At 48.0% G+C, this 17,589-nt stretch overlaps 1 protein-coding gene across 2 annotated transcripts in view; it reads right to left on the bottom strand.

Annotated features, from left to right (window-relative positions):
* Positions 1 to 8,817: 8,817 nt before the first annotated feature.
* Positions 8,818 to 17,589, bottom strand: part of PRKCA (protein kinase C alpha) — a 502,365-nt gene continuing 493,593 nt past the window's right edge. For both annotated transcript variants that reach the window (XM_024234784.3, XM_024234783.3), the window contains one exon: positions 8,818 to 15,683. In XM_024234784.3, the coding sequence (XP_024090552.1) occupies positions 15,519 to 15,683 (165 nt within the window). In that variant the 3' untranslated portion in view covers positions 8,818 to 15,518. The remainder of the gene's footprint in view (positions 15,684 to 17,589) is intronic.

Raw genomic sequence — 17,589 nt, 5'->3', positions numbered from 1 at the left:
AAAACCCGAGGGGCATCCTGGCTTTTACACAGCCTGCTCAGGAGGGAACTAATCTATTCCTGAGAGAACTCACTCACTACTTTGAGAAGAGCACCATGCCATTCATGAGGGATCTGCCCCATGACCCAAACACCTCCCACTGGCTCCCACTTCTCAATGCTGCCACATTGGAGATCAAATTTCAACATGAGTTTTGGTGAGGACACACAAACTACATCCAGACCACAGCATTCTGCCCCTGGCCCCACGAAACTCATGTCCTTTTCACATGAAAAATACAATCAGTGCATCCCAATAGGCCTCAAAGTCTTGCCTTGTTTCAGCATCAACTTAAAAGTCCAAAGTCTCATCTGAGACCTAAGGCAAGCTCCTTCCAGCTATGAGCCTGTAAAATAAAAAGCAAGTTATTTGCTTCCAAGATAAAACAGTGGCACAGACATTTGGTAAATATTCCCATCCCAAAAGAGACTAGGCCAATAGAAAAGAGTAACAGGCCCCACACAAGTCTGAAACACAGCTGGGCAGACACTAAATCTTTTTTTTTTTTTTTTTTTTTTTTTTTTTTTTTTGAGACAGAGTCTCTCTCTGTTACCCAGGCTGGAGTGCAGTGGCACCATCTCGGCTCACTGAAAGCTCCGCCTCTTGGGTTCACACCATTCTCCTGCCTCAGCCTCCCGAGTAGCTGGGACTACAGGCGCCCACCCCCACATCAGGCTAATTTTTTCTATTTTTAGTAGAGACAAGGTTTCACCATGTTAGCCAGGATGGTCTCGATCTCCTGACCTCGTGATCCACCCTCCTCGGGCTCCCAAAGTGCTGGGATTACAGGCGTGAGCCACCGCACCTGGCCAGACATTAAATCTTAAAGCTTCATAATAATATCCTTTGTCTCCACGTCCCACATCCTGGAGGCGCTGGTTCCAGGGCTGGGCTTGCAAAGGCCTCAGGCCATTATGTCTAGTATGCTGCCATGTCTTTGTTGGTGCAGCCCATGTGGCTACTTCCATGGGTTGCAGTTGGGTGCCTGCGGTTTTGCCAGATGGATGTTGTATGCTGCCAATGGCTCTATAGTTCTGGGGTCCCAGTGGTGACCCTACTCCACACTCGGCATTGCCTCAGTGAGAACTGGCTGTGGTGGCTCCAACCCTGGAGCAGGTTTCTCCCTGGGCTCTGAGGCATTTTGATATATCTGTGAAATCTCGGTGGAAGCCACCACACTTCTACCACTCTTAGATTCTGCACACCTGGCCTGCAGAACTAGTACCAAGTGGACATGGATGCCCCAGCCCTGCACTGCTTTGTGACACTGCTCCCTGCTCAAGCAGCCCCAGGTTCGACTCATGCCTCCACTCCAAAGAGCCTAAGTGGTAAGCATTGGTGTCATCATCATTTCCATCTGACACCTCATTATCGTGGCCTTTACTGTCCATGTTTCTATTGGCATTCTGGTCATAAACACTTAACCAGTCTCTTAGAAGTTCCAGCTCATCTTCTAAGCCCTCACCAGAACTGTCCTTAATGCTCCACTCCAAGCAATGCAATCTCTATAATGCCTGTTCCTTCAAACTCTTCTAACCTCTGCTCATTATCCTGTTCCTAAAGCCACTTCCACATTTTCAGGTATCTTTATAGCAACACCCTACTCTTGGTACCAATCTTCTGTCTTTATCCATTTTGTGTTGCTATAACAACACCTGAGACTGAGTAGTTTATAAAGATGCAATTTGGCTTACAATTCTGGTGGCTAGAAAGTTCAAGATTGGGCATACGCATCTGGTGAGGGACTCAGACTGGTTCAACTCATGGCGGGAGAGTTGAAAGTGGAAGGGGAGCTGGCATGTGCAAAGAGATCACCTGGTAAGAGAGGACGCAAGAGAGCAAAATCAAGGAAGTCAGACTCAGACTATTTTTAACAACCCATTCTTCATGGAATATCCTTTCCCTTGAGAGTGAGAACTCACCCACCCCTAAGGGAGGACATTAGCCTATTCATGAGAAACCCACTCCCATGACCCATATACCTCCCATAGGCCCCACCTCTCAACACTGCCATTCTGGAGATCAAATTTCATCATGAGTTTTGGTGGGGACAAACAAACCATATCCAAATCATAGCAAGATATTTGTATTGACCTTGGTCCTGAGGTACTCTTATTTTATTATTCACTTGAAGTCTTTTACTTGCAAGCCACTTAAAAATCTATAGAAAGAGGCAAAAGTCAAAAACACTCCTGACTATGAGCGCTGGCAGTCACTGAACCCCTGGTGCAGAGTTTAAAGCTCACATAAATATTTGTTGGCTGAATGAAGGCACTTGATAACAAACCAACTAAGAACAGCATGACATTGAAAAGAAACACTCGTTAACACTTGATCTGAGAGCAAGAAAATGTCACCATAGAAAATAGGGCTTTGGCCAGGTGTGGTGGCTCATACCTGTAATCCCAGCACTTTGGGAGGCCGAGGCAGGCAGATCACTTGAAGTCAGGAGTTTGAGACCAGCCTCTGGCCAACATGATGAAACCTTGACTCTACCAGAAAAAGACAAAAATTAGCCAGGCGTGGTGGTGCATGCCTGTAGTCCCAGCTACTTGGAAGGCTGGGGCAGGAGGATTGCTTAAACCTGAGAGACGAAGGCTTCAGTGAGCTGAGACTGATCACTGCACTACAGCCTGGGTGACAGAGTGAGACTTCATCTAAAAAAAAAAAGAAAAGAAAAGAAAAGAAAACAGGGCTCAAGAAGAAAAACAGGAAATAAGAAGTACCAAGAATCTAAAAAATGTTCAGCTATTGGCTGGGCGCGGTGGCTCACGCCTGTAATCCCAGCACTTTGAGAGGCCGAGGTGGGTGGATCACGAGGTCAGGAGATCCAGATCATCCTGACTAACACGGCGAAATGCCGTCTCTACTAAAAATATAAAAAATTAACCGGGCGTGGTGGCGGGCGCCTGTAGTCCCAGCTACTCGGGAGGCTGAGGCAGGAGAATGGCGTAAACCCAGGAGGCGGAGCTTGCAGTGAGCCAAGATCGCGCCACTGCACTCCAGCCTGGGCGACAGAGTGAGACTCCGTCTCAAAAAAAAAAAAAAAAAGTTCAGCTATTGTATTTCCAGGAATCCAGTAGGAGATATAATCCAAAATGCATTCAAAATTTTAGGAACAAAGGTGTTCAACACGAGTTTTCAAAATAATTTAAAAACCAGGAAAACCTAAAATTCCAACAATAGGGGAATTAGTAAGAAAATGTCAATTTCATTCCCAAAACATTGAATGTCTGCTACATTGCTTTGTAGTTAAGTAATTAATCAAATTCCACATAAACCAATGAAATACAAGTGCAAAGCACAGAGTTGTTTCAATGAACACAAAATGGAATGTTTAAGAAAAAGAATAATGAGTTTTTAAAAACAGCTACAGAGACAGTTGTGGGCAAGGCAACTGTAAAAGATTAAGAAATATTGCAAAAATCTAAGTGGATTTTGCATTCAGCTTTCTTTGTGAATATCTTGCTTCTCTTCAAATAAACCCAAAATGGAAACTGTAAGACAAGTATTATGGGTATAGTTAATGCAAGAAAGAAATTCCCTGCTCAGAGAGAAGTCCCCATCCTTACTGAATGGTCATGCATTTATTGGCTTTTAAGTTATAATAAAGGCCAGGCATGGTGGCTCACGCCTGTAATCCCAGCACTTCGGGAGGCTGAGGCAGGTGGATCACAAGGTCAGGAGTTCAAGACCAGCCTGGCCAACATAGTGAAAACCCGTCTCTACTAAAAATACAAAAATTAGCCGGGCATGGTGGCGCACACCTGTAGTCGCAGCTACTCGGGAGGTTGAGGCAGGATAATTGCTTGAACTCGGGAGGTGGAGGTTGCGGTGAGCCGAGATCGCACCACTGCACTCCGGCCTGGGCAACAAAGTGAAACTCTGCCTCAGAAAAAAAAAAAAAAAAAGTTATAATAAAATGTTTAAAGGATGTGTGTGTTAACATCTGTGATCCTAGCTTTCAGTGACCAATGTCAAGGCCCAGTGGAGTCTGATAAGAGGACTTTGAGGTTGTATGGTTTGTCTGTGTCCCCACCCAAATCTCATCTTGAATTATAGCTCCCATAATTCCCATGTGTTGTGGGAGGGACTCAGTGGGAGATAATTGAATCATGGGGGCGGTTTCCCCAATAGTGTTCTCATGGCAGTGAATAAATCTCGTGAGATCTGATGGTTTTATCAAGGGTTACCCCTTTCCGTTGATTCTCATTCTCTTTTGTCTGCCATCATGTAAGACATTCCTTTCGCCTTCTGTCATAATTGTGAGGCCCCCCCGCTGCCAGCCACGTGGAACTGTGAGTCCATTAAACCTCTTTTTCTTTGTAAATTACTCAGTCTCGGGTGTGTCTTTATCAGCAGCATGAAAACAGGCTAATACCGTGGTACAGTCTTGAAAAGATAACAAGATGATGAATAATAAATAAAGTTAGCAAGGAATCAAAAATTTAACCATCTTGGGAAGTTGGGATTTTCTTTCCCTCATCTGTATTAGCTACAATAAGCAGGTGTTATTTCTGTAAATTTTCCAAAAACCCAAAAGCATTCCCACAGTATTGTGACCTAACCAAGCCCAACCTTTCCTCCCCAGCCTGCCCATTGCCCAAGAAATCAGTGATTTCTGACAAGTTGTTCTGCTCACTGGATGATGCCTTGCCTTGGATTGTTTTTGACTCCTGGGGCAGGTGGAGCTGGGGTCTCAATGTAGGGCTGTCCTCTGATGGGAGGGGGAGCCTGGGGCCCACCAGCCATTCCTGCCCGCTTCCTCCTTCCTCCTGGGCCTTTCCAGGCAAGTCAGTCAGGTGAGGGCGGCTGCAGAGGCACCTGCTGTGTTCTGAGAACTGTAATGCTATTTTTCTCTCTCCTCCCACGCCCAGACAGCTCAAAAAAAAAAAAAAAAAGTCAAGAGAAGGAGGGTGACGGTGGGAGAAAGCCTTCTGGAAACAGTTCCAGGAGGGCATCCAGTCTCATAGGCATCAGAGTCAGCCAAGAGCAAGGAACATCCCCCTTGGTAATAGGATGGACTTTGAAAGAAACCGCAGTGGGGGATAAGGTCCCCAGCAGGGTCTGGCCCTGAAGCTCCCCACCCAATGCTACATCTGACCCTCTCATGGGACAAGGCTAGGAAGATCAGACTCAGTGCCCAGCCCGGCTGTGCTGCTTAGGAGTTGTGTATCTGGAAGCTGGTTAATTACTTTGGGGTTCAGTTTCTCCATCTGTGAGATGTGAACAATGGCCTCCTTCCCATGGAGGTGACATGAGGATTAAATGAGATGAGTGTGTTCAGATGACAAGCTAGGCACTGTGTGCATGCCAGCCCTTCCCCTCCTGCCTGCGTGCTGGTGTCTGCTTGTTTGGGACCTCTCCTTTCCAGCCTTTCCATCGGACCTCAGCCTCCATGCCTCCTCCCCCAGGGAGGCATCTGGCGTGCTCACATCTCTGCTCTTTCGGTTGGCTCCATTTGTCTGGTGTTGCTCACCTACGTGTTGTTATTTAAGCTCCCTGGACTTCCCTTTCTTCTTCTGTAAAACGGGCACAGTAAACAGTACCTATCTGGGGGCAGGGGCTGTCATTGTGGGCTTTAAATAAATGCGCATAAAGAACTTAGAAGAGTGCCTGGTACACTTCTGGTAATCAATCAGTGTGTGTGCATCTGTGTGTGCACGTGTGTGTGTCTGTGTGCATGCGTGTGTGTTTGCGTGTCTGTGTGCGTGTGTGTGCGTCTCTGTGTGCATGTGTGTTCGTGTGTGTGTGTGTGCACAGTTTGCGCGCTACCATTTACAGCCCCCTTTAGACCTTTGGTTTGTGCCATTTCCACCTGTCTGTTGAGTCCCTGAGCCCACCACTAGCTCTTTCATTTCTCTAGAACCATTTTCCACTTTCTCCCCTTATGCCTAGAATAGGCCTCTTTGCAATGTATTTATTGAATTAGCTTTGTTAAAAAAAGAATCTTGGGGAGACATCCAGTTCTGCTTTCTTAGAGCCAAAATCACTTCTCGCCCACTCCCTGAAGGCAATGCCCTGCTCTCTGTGATGTGCACTCCCAGGATGGGGACAGAGCGTGAAAATAGATGGCCTTGGCCTTTGCCCGTGTGCATTAGCATTTTAGCTGAACCATGATTTCATCCCCAGGGCACACAATAAGCCAGGGGCAGTGGGGAAGCTCAGGGAGTTAAATAATTACTGAAGCGCAACCATAGGCAGCCATCGCCTCTAGATTCTGGGCTGAAGGACAGAGGTTGAGAACTGGTGTTTCCTAGGCTGAAGCTCATCATGAGTTTGAGAGATGATCTTTAATTAGTTCTTTTGTGTATATCTTATCTCCTTCATTCGTGTGTGAACACCTCCAGGGCAAAGCCCCATGGCCTAGTAAGCATGTCTGGAACACGTTGCTAGGCTCAGAGCGGTTTTGGGAACGATTCATTGACTCAGTCATTCAACAAACATTTTGAGCTCCTATTATCTGCCAGGCTCTGCTCTAGGCGCTGGGATGTAGCAGCACACAGGATGGACAAGCCGGCTCCTCTTAGAGCTTCTATTCTTGTGGGAAAGGGTGTGCGTGCACACACACACACACACACACACACAGAGAGAGAGAGAGAGAGAGAGAGAAAGAGAAACCAGTTAGCGCCTCTCCGAGCTCACTCTCCCAACCATTGAATCGTTGGTCCCAGAACTGGGCATGGGGAAGGCGGGTGATGGGAGCCACAGAGGGCTTTCAACAGGGAAGGGGCCCGCTCAGGCAAGGTCCTGCTGGCTGCTGAGCAGAGAGGGCCATGAGGGTCCAGGAGGCCAGACAGGAAGAACAGGGGAGATGGAGAGAAGGGGAACTCGGACTATGTTTCAGAATAGGGTTTGTAACAGCAGCAGCGCCGACATTTGGGTGGGATGACACCTTGTTGGGGGCTGGGGATATCCTGTGCATGGTGGGATGTTTAGCAGCACCCCTGGCCTCTACCCACTCAATGCCAATAAAACTTCCTTCTAGTTATCATAACCAAAACAGTCTCCAGGCATTGCCAAGTGCCCCGTGGGTGGCTGCATGGCCTCTGGCCGAGAACCCTGATTTATAGTAGACCCAACAGTGCCTGCTCATGAACTTGATGGGCATGCTGGGCATGTGACAGGGAGGCCAGTACTGGACAGAAGGGCTCGTTTTTGAGCATCCACTTTGGGTGGCACACAATGCCCGTGGAAGGGCAATTGTCCACTGCCTGGTGCTCAGGTTGTCCCTGCTGCCTCTGTGGGGCCAGGAGGACCAGCCACATTGGATATACCTCTGAGACCTCCCTGCAGGGGTAAACTTGGGTGGAGCTACTCAGTCCCTCGGGTCACCAGCTGCCTGTGAGGATGCTTCATTCTGCATTGCAGCAAAAATGAAATAAAATAAAACAGCACACTGGCAGAAGCAGAGGGCATGCTCAATGGCCATGGTAAGCTACTCTGCTGGGCAACGTAACGTGAGGAATAGCCACAGCTACACACATATGTGAGGTCAACCAGCCTGGAGTGAAGGTCAGGGCCAGCCCAGTGGGGCAGAGACCACATTGCTCTGAAGACCTGAAAGTTGCCCTTTGTTTTTCTTCAAAATAGCTTTCCCGCCAGCCCTCGCATTGGCAGCTGAAAGACCCTTCACTTCCAGGAGGTTGAGTGTGACCGCGGCATCTAGGGAGGGAAAAATCCACTGAGAGGATGCTGACACTCGAGTAATCTGGCTGGGAGCAAGGCCCAGAGGGAAGAGAACGCAGGGAGGCATGTGTGTGGATGCAGAGTGTGCTGGGAGGAACGGGCTGGGCTGGGCGGCTGCAGGATTAGGGGGCTATGGGAGGGAGGGTGGCAGCAGTGGGTAGAAGCCACGAGCACGAGGGGAGAGCATCCCCCAAAAGGAGGTGAGGAAATCAGCAAAGATTGACTTTGCCAAGGTTGGATCTTGGCTTTGGTGTTTTTTGTTGATTTTTTTTTAAGAGACAAGGTCTCCTTCTGTCACCCAGGCTAGAGTGCAGTGGTGCAATCGTAGCTCATTGCAGCATCGACCTCCCGGCCTCAAGTGATCCTCCCGCCTTGGCCTCCCAAAGTGCTGGGATTATGGGTATCAGCCACCATGCCCAGCCTGTTTTAATTCTTTTTGAGGACAATTCCCTCTATTGCGTTGAGTTGTTAAGTGCTGGGTATTTTTGAATGTTCCACATTTGAACATTTCCCCCAATTTTTCAACCGTGAATAAATGCAGAACGAGGCGGCTGACACTCAGAGTGGGGACGGTCCTGAAGCTGCATCCACAGTGTCGCCAATGGGATGTGTGAAAAATACCTATTTTCAGAGAAAGCATCTCAAGACTTGAGCAGAATTCATTCTGGAATCGTTCCTTCCAGGGGAAGGGCACCATCCAGCCTTGGATGATGTCATCAGTTGCCGGGCATCCCTTGCAGTTTGGGGCACAAGACTGTAAGCTCCGTGCAGGCAGGGGCCATGCCAGCCTCTTCTTCCCCAGGGCCTGACACAACTCCTGGCCCTAAACAGGTGCTCTGTGAACACTGCATGAATGAATGAACACAGGACCTGCCAGAACACCATCCCAGTCACTGTCTGGGCTTTGATTCAAAGCAAGATAGATTTTTTAAGTAAAAAAAAAAATGCCACTGTAAATGGAGGGTCATGCCTGAAAAACAGGTGAAGAGATGAAAGCGTTCTGTGGAGTGTGTCTGAAGTCAAATGCTATTTGTTGAACACTGGAGGAAAAATAATTGCCATACTGCAAATAAGGCCAACTACACAAAGGAATGATCATTATTTTTATTCATACACACTTGCTTCCAAACTACAGTTAATGTTTCTAACAAAGCGTTATCATGCAAATGGAGATTAGAGGTTATACAAATTGAAAAAAAAGCAATGCAGTAATTTACACATCCATCTCCTCTGCTATATAACCAAATGGTGTTTGACGGTTGAATGGCCTCTACATTTTGTCAGTAGGTGCTTATACAGAAGGAAAAACCTCAACTTCCATCTCTTCCTCCAAACAAAGTTGGGGTCTTATATGATGTTTTTCAATTAATGATTTAAACGTGGTATGTCCTTCACACACAAAAATCATGTGGCAAAAGCAATGACTTCAAATGCTTCTGTTTATAAAAGATATTCTGAAAGACCCTAACAGAAGGGATGTGAGGTTAATTTTTAGAAAACCTTTAGACTCAAAATAGTAACTGCCTTCATGATTGATTTTGAATATTCTAGTAAACCAACCCTTCAAGAAAAGAATTACATCCTTCCAGGAAGAATATCAACAAAAGTCTACAATCACAGGAATGGATACTCCTAAAGTTAAGCAGAGGTGACAAAGATACAGTCGTTTAATCAGAAAATGCAAAGCCGCCTTTTATCTTATTTTAGAAAAAAAGGTTCTTATAAAGTGGACTTGACACCTATTTGCTGAAAAGTCGAGTTCTGTCTACTCGCATAAGCGATAACTATGAAACAGACGTCAATAGGCACATTTGCTGCTGCCTCTTATATCTTGGGAGATCGAAGTATTTCTGAGTTGCCCAGTGGGCAAAATCCTTACAGGGCATCTCTGAATCTTCACCCAATGTGAGAGACATGGGGACCACGGGGGTCTGGGCACAGAGCCAAGGAAGCATCCTCCTCCTGCCAAAAGGTGGCCACAGAGCCTCACGGAGCAAGGAAAGGGGTCCCAGAAACCCCTGAGAATCCTATTCCAGGGCTGCCTCTGGATGGGGGACACTAAAAATGTCTTTCCTGTGGTTTGGAAGTTTCTAAACCTTAAGCAGTTGTCCCCAGTGTCTATTAAAAACTCGCAGAGCATCAGTCTGCCAAGTTCCACCTGCAGTCATTCCCACGGGGACTCCATACTCTAGGAGCATGGGAAAATCTGGCAGTGGGAGAGCAGGTCGGGGGCGCTCCAGCTGACCCAGGCTAAGTCCTCCTTCAAGCTCCAGGGCATTGGAATCTTAGGAAATCGTCAGTTGCTTTGTTCTAAAAACTCATTTTTAAAGAATTATTATTAAAGTTCTCTATAAAAAAGTATAAATAGCTCAGTATATTCAGTTGCTCTACTGGAATTAACAAACAATTTCTTCCTTTAGGTTAAGAAAAAGTCTTTGGAATTTGTGGGCTTTTGTGTAGGGTCACTGTAAGGCTGTTGGATGGCTGAGTGTGACCTCCACGGTTATTAACTGTCACCTGATCACATAGATGGGAGGCACGCACAGGGGTCAGAATCGTTCATGCTGTTGACCTTCCCGAAGAATCCCTGACACTATGGAATTAACACAATTGTGGTTGACCCCATTTCTAGATGACAGCCTTCATCCATGTGTACATCAGGTAACCTTCCCAATTTTCTGGATCTTCTAACAGCAGAAACAGATAACGTTCCCTGGATCTGCTGTGTCAGCCTGAATGGGAGGAGACAGGAATGTTGACTGTCCAGTATATTTCACAACATGTAGCCCAAGCAGCTTAAGGAAAATGACTTTTAAAAAATATTTTGGCTGGGCATGGTGGCTCATGCCTGTAATCCCAGCACTTCGGGAGGCCAAGGTGGGCAGATCATGAGGTCAGGAGTTCAAGACCATCCTGGCCAACATGGTGAAACCCCATCTCTACTAAAAATACAAAAATTAGCTGGGCGTGGTGGTGGGCACCTGTAGTCCCAGCTACTCGGGAGGCTGAGGCAGGAGAACTGCTTGAACCTGGGAGGTGGAGGTTGCAGTGAGCTGAGATTGTGCCACTGCACTCCAGCTTGGGCAACAAGAGTGAAACTCCATCTCAAAAAAAAAAAAAAAAAATTCGCAACACTCCTTGTCAAGTTGGTGTGTGGCCACTAACAACAGAGCACCCTTGTCCTTCCTGGTGACTGTCATGCCTACTGCTGTCCCGGTAACTCTCATGATCACACCCTTTGGGCCCCTGGCTCAGTGTCTGTTTTGTGATTACGATTGTCTGGTGTGCCCAGCAGGGGAAACAGGCACTCCTACCCTTGTTGGGTTATAAAGAAACAGGAAATGGTGTGATGTGCACACACAAGAAACAGGTGACTTCAGAAGACCAAAGTGAGAAAATGACTGACAGATGGTATCACCTTTCCGAGGCTTTTAAAAATACAAGACTGTCACTTTTTCTCTTTTTAGTACTGAGAAAACAAATCCCAGCAAAAAAAAAAAAAAAACAGAAACAAAAACAAAAGAAACCTCTGAAATGTCTCCTGCTAAGTGGAACCAGGTGGGAACTGCGGTGTTAGTTGTTAGTTGTGCGGTGTTAGTTGTTTTTATGACTTCTCCATTCATCCTCAGCTGCCATAATTCTTGGCAGGAAGCCAGAGAGGAAAATGGGCAGGAACCTACTGGCCTCTGGGGTACACTGGATGGTCTGGCTCTGCCCAGAGAACTATGAGCTACTTCAAGGTGGGGAGGGGAAAGGGGCTTCTAGCAGCTGGTCGGGATGTTGTTAGCATTTGGGGGGTGTTTTCTGAGGAGGAACAGACTGTGTCCCTGGCAAAACACTCTCTTGAGGGCCAGCAGACGGAAACTTCCATCTGCACCAACCACCTCCGATGGGAAGCCGTTGACAGTGGCACCCCTTCCTCTCCCTCCTACTGCAGGCATATTTCTGGATGCACCCAAACCCTGTTCTTTTCTGGCTCCTTCCTGACTGCAGCCCCCACCTCCCTCTCCCTTCTCAGCACCTCCGTGGGAGTCTCTCTGGAAGCCTGCATCCTCCTTCCAGGAAGTCACCACACTCGCCTAAGGACTTTGGCTCAGAGAGGTGCTCAACAATCATTTGCTGGGCTGCATGAACCTTGGTCTTTCCGGCCAGGCTTCCAGAGCTCTTGGCCCCATGGTTTTCTATCAAAATTCTGAAGAAGAAGTCCTAAGACGTGGCATCAGAAAGGGCAGACAGTGGCCCTGCATGGACCACACGAGGCCAGGGGATGAAAGGAAGGGAAGCACTGCTGGAGCAATAATTTTGACTCCTGTGGTTTCTGATCTGCCTTTTGAATTAGTTCTTGCCTGGATGTGGGCCTCGCATTAACCTTGGAGGGCGGCCCCCGGCAGCACTCCAGTGACTTCCTTTCAAACCCAGCACCTGGTGACCTTCAATTGAAATGCCAAGAGACGGGCTGCCAGCCCATGGCCTGCAGCCTCAGGGAAAGGCTCTGCCACCAAGGAGTGGCCACCTTCCAAGGGAAGATAATGCAGAGCCATTTGAATGGCCTGGTGTGGTCATAGCTCCATGGGTCCTGCGGGCATTTGGACGGTGCTAGATTCTGCCAGGTGGCCTAGACCTCTGCAGGCCCTGGCAATCAGGCAGTGCTCAGGGGCAAGGACTTCCCAAAGGGTCCCCCAGGGACCTCCTGCGTGGCTGTGGCAGTTCCACGGCGCACCCCTCGCCACCATCTCATTTCACACAATACCCACGAAGGGGCCAGTACCATAGAATTTTATAAACTGATTCTGAGGTGAGCCGTTGCTCATGGTTATCTGCATGACAGTCTTCCAACAGTAACTGTCTTTGGCTGCTGAGATCTGGAAAGCCCTAACCATTACCCACATTCAACACTCAGCAATGGATAAAGCAGGTTCCACATGACAACACTGCACCGGGCCCTGATTTTGACATTTCTCCCCGGGGGTTTGTTCTGATGTCTGTTGTCCCTCAGGCAGTGTGCTGGGCACCCCTGTCAGGGCATTTTCTTGGAAAACTTTGCCGTACAGTCTGAGAGAGTAACAGCCAGCCGAGATGGTGAATGTGTTTCCTAGAGAAACAAACTTGTGGGTGTTAGGGTTGCAGGGAAGGCCTAAGCCTGCTGCTTGCTTTAAACAGGCAGGCTGTTTGGGGTGCTGAACAAGGGTCCCTAACCTCATGTGTTCCTGTGGGACCTTCCTCCTCTCTGGGGGGCCTCGTGGGGGTCTGTCCTGCTGCTGCTCCATTCTGGGCAGGGGAACCGGCTCTTTTGTCTCCTAGGCTCTTTCTATAAACCAGTCCCTTTCCCCTCGGATCAAAGGAGGCGCACTTGGTCAGGACACGAACCCAGATCGTGCACTGACCTGCAGGGCTGCAGAGACAGGGGAGCCAGGCCCCCCTGAAGTCTTGATGTCTATGGCGCATAAAAGATGGCAGAAGAAATGGTTCTTTTCTGGCTGGGCCCGTTCCCTACCCCATCTCTCCTTCTACTCAGGGTTGCCAGGTCCAGCTGGGCCTCTCACCTCAAAAAGCCTTTCATGGTTGTGTGTTCTGTGAACTTCAAGCAAACAGCCAGAGGAGAAAAATAATGCAAGCTTAGCTGGGAGATGCTTCTGGGAGGAAGCAGAGCGGCTCTCTACAAGGACTGACAGCTACTTTCATTCTGTTTCTGTTTGTGGTAGAACCCGGATACTTTGAGGACCTCGCATGGGGGTGTCTCACCAAAGCAGCGTGCTCCTCCCAAGGCTGGAAAGGCCAATGCCACAATGGCTGGAAGAAAGTCCGCAGCCTCTGAAAAGCACGTGCTGGTGCCTGCAGGGCACGGCTGTGTTGGTCTCACGAAGTTTGTGCGTGCTGGAGCAAACGACAGGTCGTTGCAGAGGCAGCAAGACAGCATGCTTTCTGCGTGTCCAGTACACACAGCAAGAGGGGAGTCTCCTCATCCCTCCCACCCCTGGAGTCAGCAACAGTCGCAGGCTGAAGGGAAGAAGGAAACACACACACACACACACGAACACACAAAGGTCAGCCCAGGTGCTGCGGCAATGCCACGTGTGCACCAACGTACTAGGCAGACCGGAATCAGACACTTCCTGTTGTCCCCAAGAGGAAGAGTGGCGAAGGAACCAGGACGAAAGGTGGCATCAAGAAACTAAGAGGGAGTGTCAGCTCAAAAATAGTCCTCACCAATAAAAATTTGTTTGCAGGTAGAATCAAATACATATATATACACACACATATGTAGTAAGAGCCTAATCTATCATGTAAAGTAGCCATTCATTTTTGAAATTTTATCTACATTTAAAAAGTAATCTATCTGATACAGTGCCCATGTGCAGGGAGGGAAAGCACAGAAGCAAGGGATTCAGCTAAAACTTAATTAGAAAAGAGGATTAGAAACAAGAACCTGCACAAATAGAGCACAATTGTGTCTTATAAAATTATTATAATACTCTCTTTATACTTGATACGATTATATCAATAATATAGATTCACTTGTTATTAAGGTTTATTATAAACATGCAAAATTCATTGCATGATGCATTTGCAAAACATATTAAAATCCTTCTATCAATAAAACATCTTTGAGCTGTTAGGCATCCGGGTTTCCTGATTCTACAGCTCCAGGCGTGTCATTCAACATGAACTAGAAATGGGAACCAAAACCGTATTCTTTTTATCCCTAAGTGGACATCCAGGGCTAGAGAAGGGAGGAAAATCAATCAGTAGGGGCTGATGCTAGAGTCAACACTTCCATTAAGTTACTGTACATCGTACTTTCATAAATGACACTGCAGCCTATTAAATAAATAAGTACAAAAAGGGAGAGGGCGTACACTTCAGCTTCTTGAAAAGGATAACAAGGTAGGCAGCAAAATGTTGGTGTGTGTGGGGGTGGGTGTTGGCGAACAACACTGGTGAGTAGTGGCATGATTACTGATGGCACCCTGGATGGAAAAATAATCTCCCAGAGATTAAAATGAACGTATGTACACACTGGCTTATCCTTGATCTGAAATGATTTCACACGCTTGTTCAGCAACGTCCTTAGACGATTTGGCCTCTTACAAAGAATGAAAGTATCAAGACAGTTATCAACCAAGGAGGGTACCAGATGACAGATTCACTCAACACTCATCTGAGGTTTTTTTGTTTAAACTGGTAACTGCTGGACCATGGTTGGGTTAGGATTTGTCAATGTTTGGGAACAGTGATTAGGTTTATCCTGGCCTTTCATATTCTAGGGGCTGTTTCCATGGAGGCAGAGAATGGACGCAGTCGGTATTTTGAGGCCTCCCCCATCCCCAATCCCTCCCTGCTCACTCTCTTGGCTTCCTGTTCTTGGATTCCAAAGACGTCTTGGGTGGAGATGTTTCCTGGGGCAGGCTCACTTTAACATCTCTGGTTGGGGGATTCCGATGCTGAAAAATCCACAGATGGAGGGTATGGAAAGTATATCAAATTGTACCCAAAATGGGGCAACAGTCTGTTTGCTTTCTAGGAAGGGTTAACCTAGAGCCAGATGTAACTTCTACAGAATTAAAATGGACACTGTGCATGACGTACCATCTTCCACTAAGATAATGTTCTTGGTTGTAAGAGAGAGACCCTGAACAGTTGATCACATTTGGACTAATAACCCTACAATTTTCAGGCCTCCATATGGAATCAGACACAAGGCCGTGGCCTTAAAATTTTAGGGTTAAGGATCACTTCCCACTGTGGGGAGGGCTGGGGGCTGGGGAGGCGTTTGTTCTCGCTGGTGAGTTTCATACTGCACTCTGTAAGATGGGGTGCACAAACTGGGGGTTGACATACGAGAACCCTTCAAAATCAGACTGGTCTATGTTAGCAATAACCAGCTGATCAGGCGGTGTTAAGACGGGCTGTCCTCGTGTGAAGAACTTGTCAAAGTTTTCTGCTCCTTTGCCACACTGTGGAGAAAAGACAAAAGGAAGGAAAGGTCAGTCAACATGACAATGCGGGAGCAGCTCTCCGAGGGCCCTCTCTGGGGAGGGGCATGGCCCTGGGGAACTCAGGGCTGGTTAGGCAGGAGTAATCTCGGAGAACTTGCAGGCCTATTGGATTCAAAAGCCAGGCACAGCAGACAACGACGAGTTACCCAACTGTAAACCTTGAAATACCCTGAACAGAAGCCCTGGGTGGGAATGCACGGCTGGCAATGAGGCAGCAACAAGGGGACAGCCCCTGTTCCCTCACGTCCACCTCACCGAGCAAGCAGAGCTGAGAGCACGGAAGCCACGCACGCAGGGCTGTCAGTCACAGCTCCGTGTTGAAAGGCCAGGATGTCGGCTGGGGCTGCAGGCAGTTACCCCTGGACCAAGCGAGGGGGTGAGTTATTGCCCCACATCTGGTTCTTTGCTGCAATATTTGTAGTGAAGTAAAAACTGTGTTATCCTTGCCTTCCTACTGGGCTGCTCTAGCAACCCCAGCCCCTAAATTAAGCTTCAAGCGATATGAGGTAGGTGTGGCGGCAGGGCTGGGAGATTTGCACCTGGCCCAGCTAGGATTTAGCACACCTAGACAGAGCTGGCCAGCGGGCAGGCTGGGTGACTGGAGCTCATTTGCAAGGTGGTCTCAGGCTGGAGGAGGTTTGCATGGCACCCTGGGGAGGCAGGGAGAGGCCTGCTGTCTCGGCTGTTCCTCTCCTCCAGAGTCCACTGGGGCGCTCTGTGCGTGTCGAGGCTGCAGGCAGAACTGCTGCATTGGGGTCGCTGAGACACACAGCTGCTTAGGCAGCACGGCTTGGTAACCTGACCCCAAAAGTGGGGAAGGAGTATTCTCTTCACTTTGTCAGCCACCCACAAGGGTAGTGGCGTGTTGAAGTCCCCGGGAGCCCAGGGTGACTCTGAAGCAGGAAGAGCTGAGTTTCACTAAGGATCCTAAGAATTATTTTCAAGATATTGCCAATTATTGCCCTTGGACCTGCTGCTAGCACCACAGGGAAAATACGAATTAACTCTGAGCTAGCACACATTTCAAACTAACCAGGCATCCTTGGGTCTCTAGCAGAGAATAGCTCTGGATTAACTGTGAAGTGGGGTCCACCAAGTTTGCTCATTTGTAACACTGGGAGAACAATCACACCTCCTGCCCAAGGTTGTCACGAAGGTGAAATGTATGGGGTTTTGCACAGAACCCAGCCAAGGCGAGAGGCCAGCACATGCTGCCAGTGTTTTTACAAGGCAGTTGGGTCTCACGGGCTGTGCTTTCTCAGCTCTTTTTTCACACTTTATCTTCTAGGAGGTGTGCTTGAGAACCTACTTTCGTTTTTGTTTTTTTTTTTTTTTGAGATGGAGTCTTGCTCTGTCACCCAGACTAGAGTGCAGTGGCGTGATCTCGGCTCACTGCAACCTCTGCCTCCTGGGTTCAAGTGATTCTCCTGCCTCAGCCTCCCGAGTAGCTGGGATTACAGGCATAAGCCACCATGCCCGGCGACGAAGCTACTTTCATTACCCTTTTCCCACCTACTTTTCATCAATTAAAACCTGCTCCTAAGTACCTGTTGAGGTGGAAAGCATGTCATAAATTCAAAGTAAGGTCTTTATGACAAACAGCTTTCCTTTCTTGGCTTATTAATTTTTTTTTCTTTTCTGAGACAGGGTCTCACTCTGTCACCCAGGCTGGTGTGCAGTGGTGTGAGCACGACTCACTGCAGCCTCAACCACCTGAGCTCAATCGTTCCTCCCGCCTCAGCCTCCTGAGTAGCTGGGACTGCAGGTGCGCATCACCACACCTGACTATTTTCTGCATTTTTTGTATTGACAGGGTTTCACCATGTTGCTCAGGCTGGTCTCAAACTCCTGGGCTCAAGCAATC

This window comes from Pongo abelii, chromosome 19 (genome assembly GCF_028885655.2).
Source record: "Pongo abelii isolate AG06213 chromosome 19, NHGRI_mPonAbe1-v2.0_pri, whole genome shotgun sequence".
Taxonomy (NCBI): domain Eukaryota; kingdom Metazoa; phylum Chordata; class Mammalia; order Primates; family Hominidae; genus Pongo; species Pongo abelii.
This window is presented reverse-complemented; position numbering and strand designations above follow the sequence as displayed.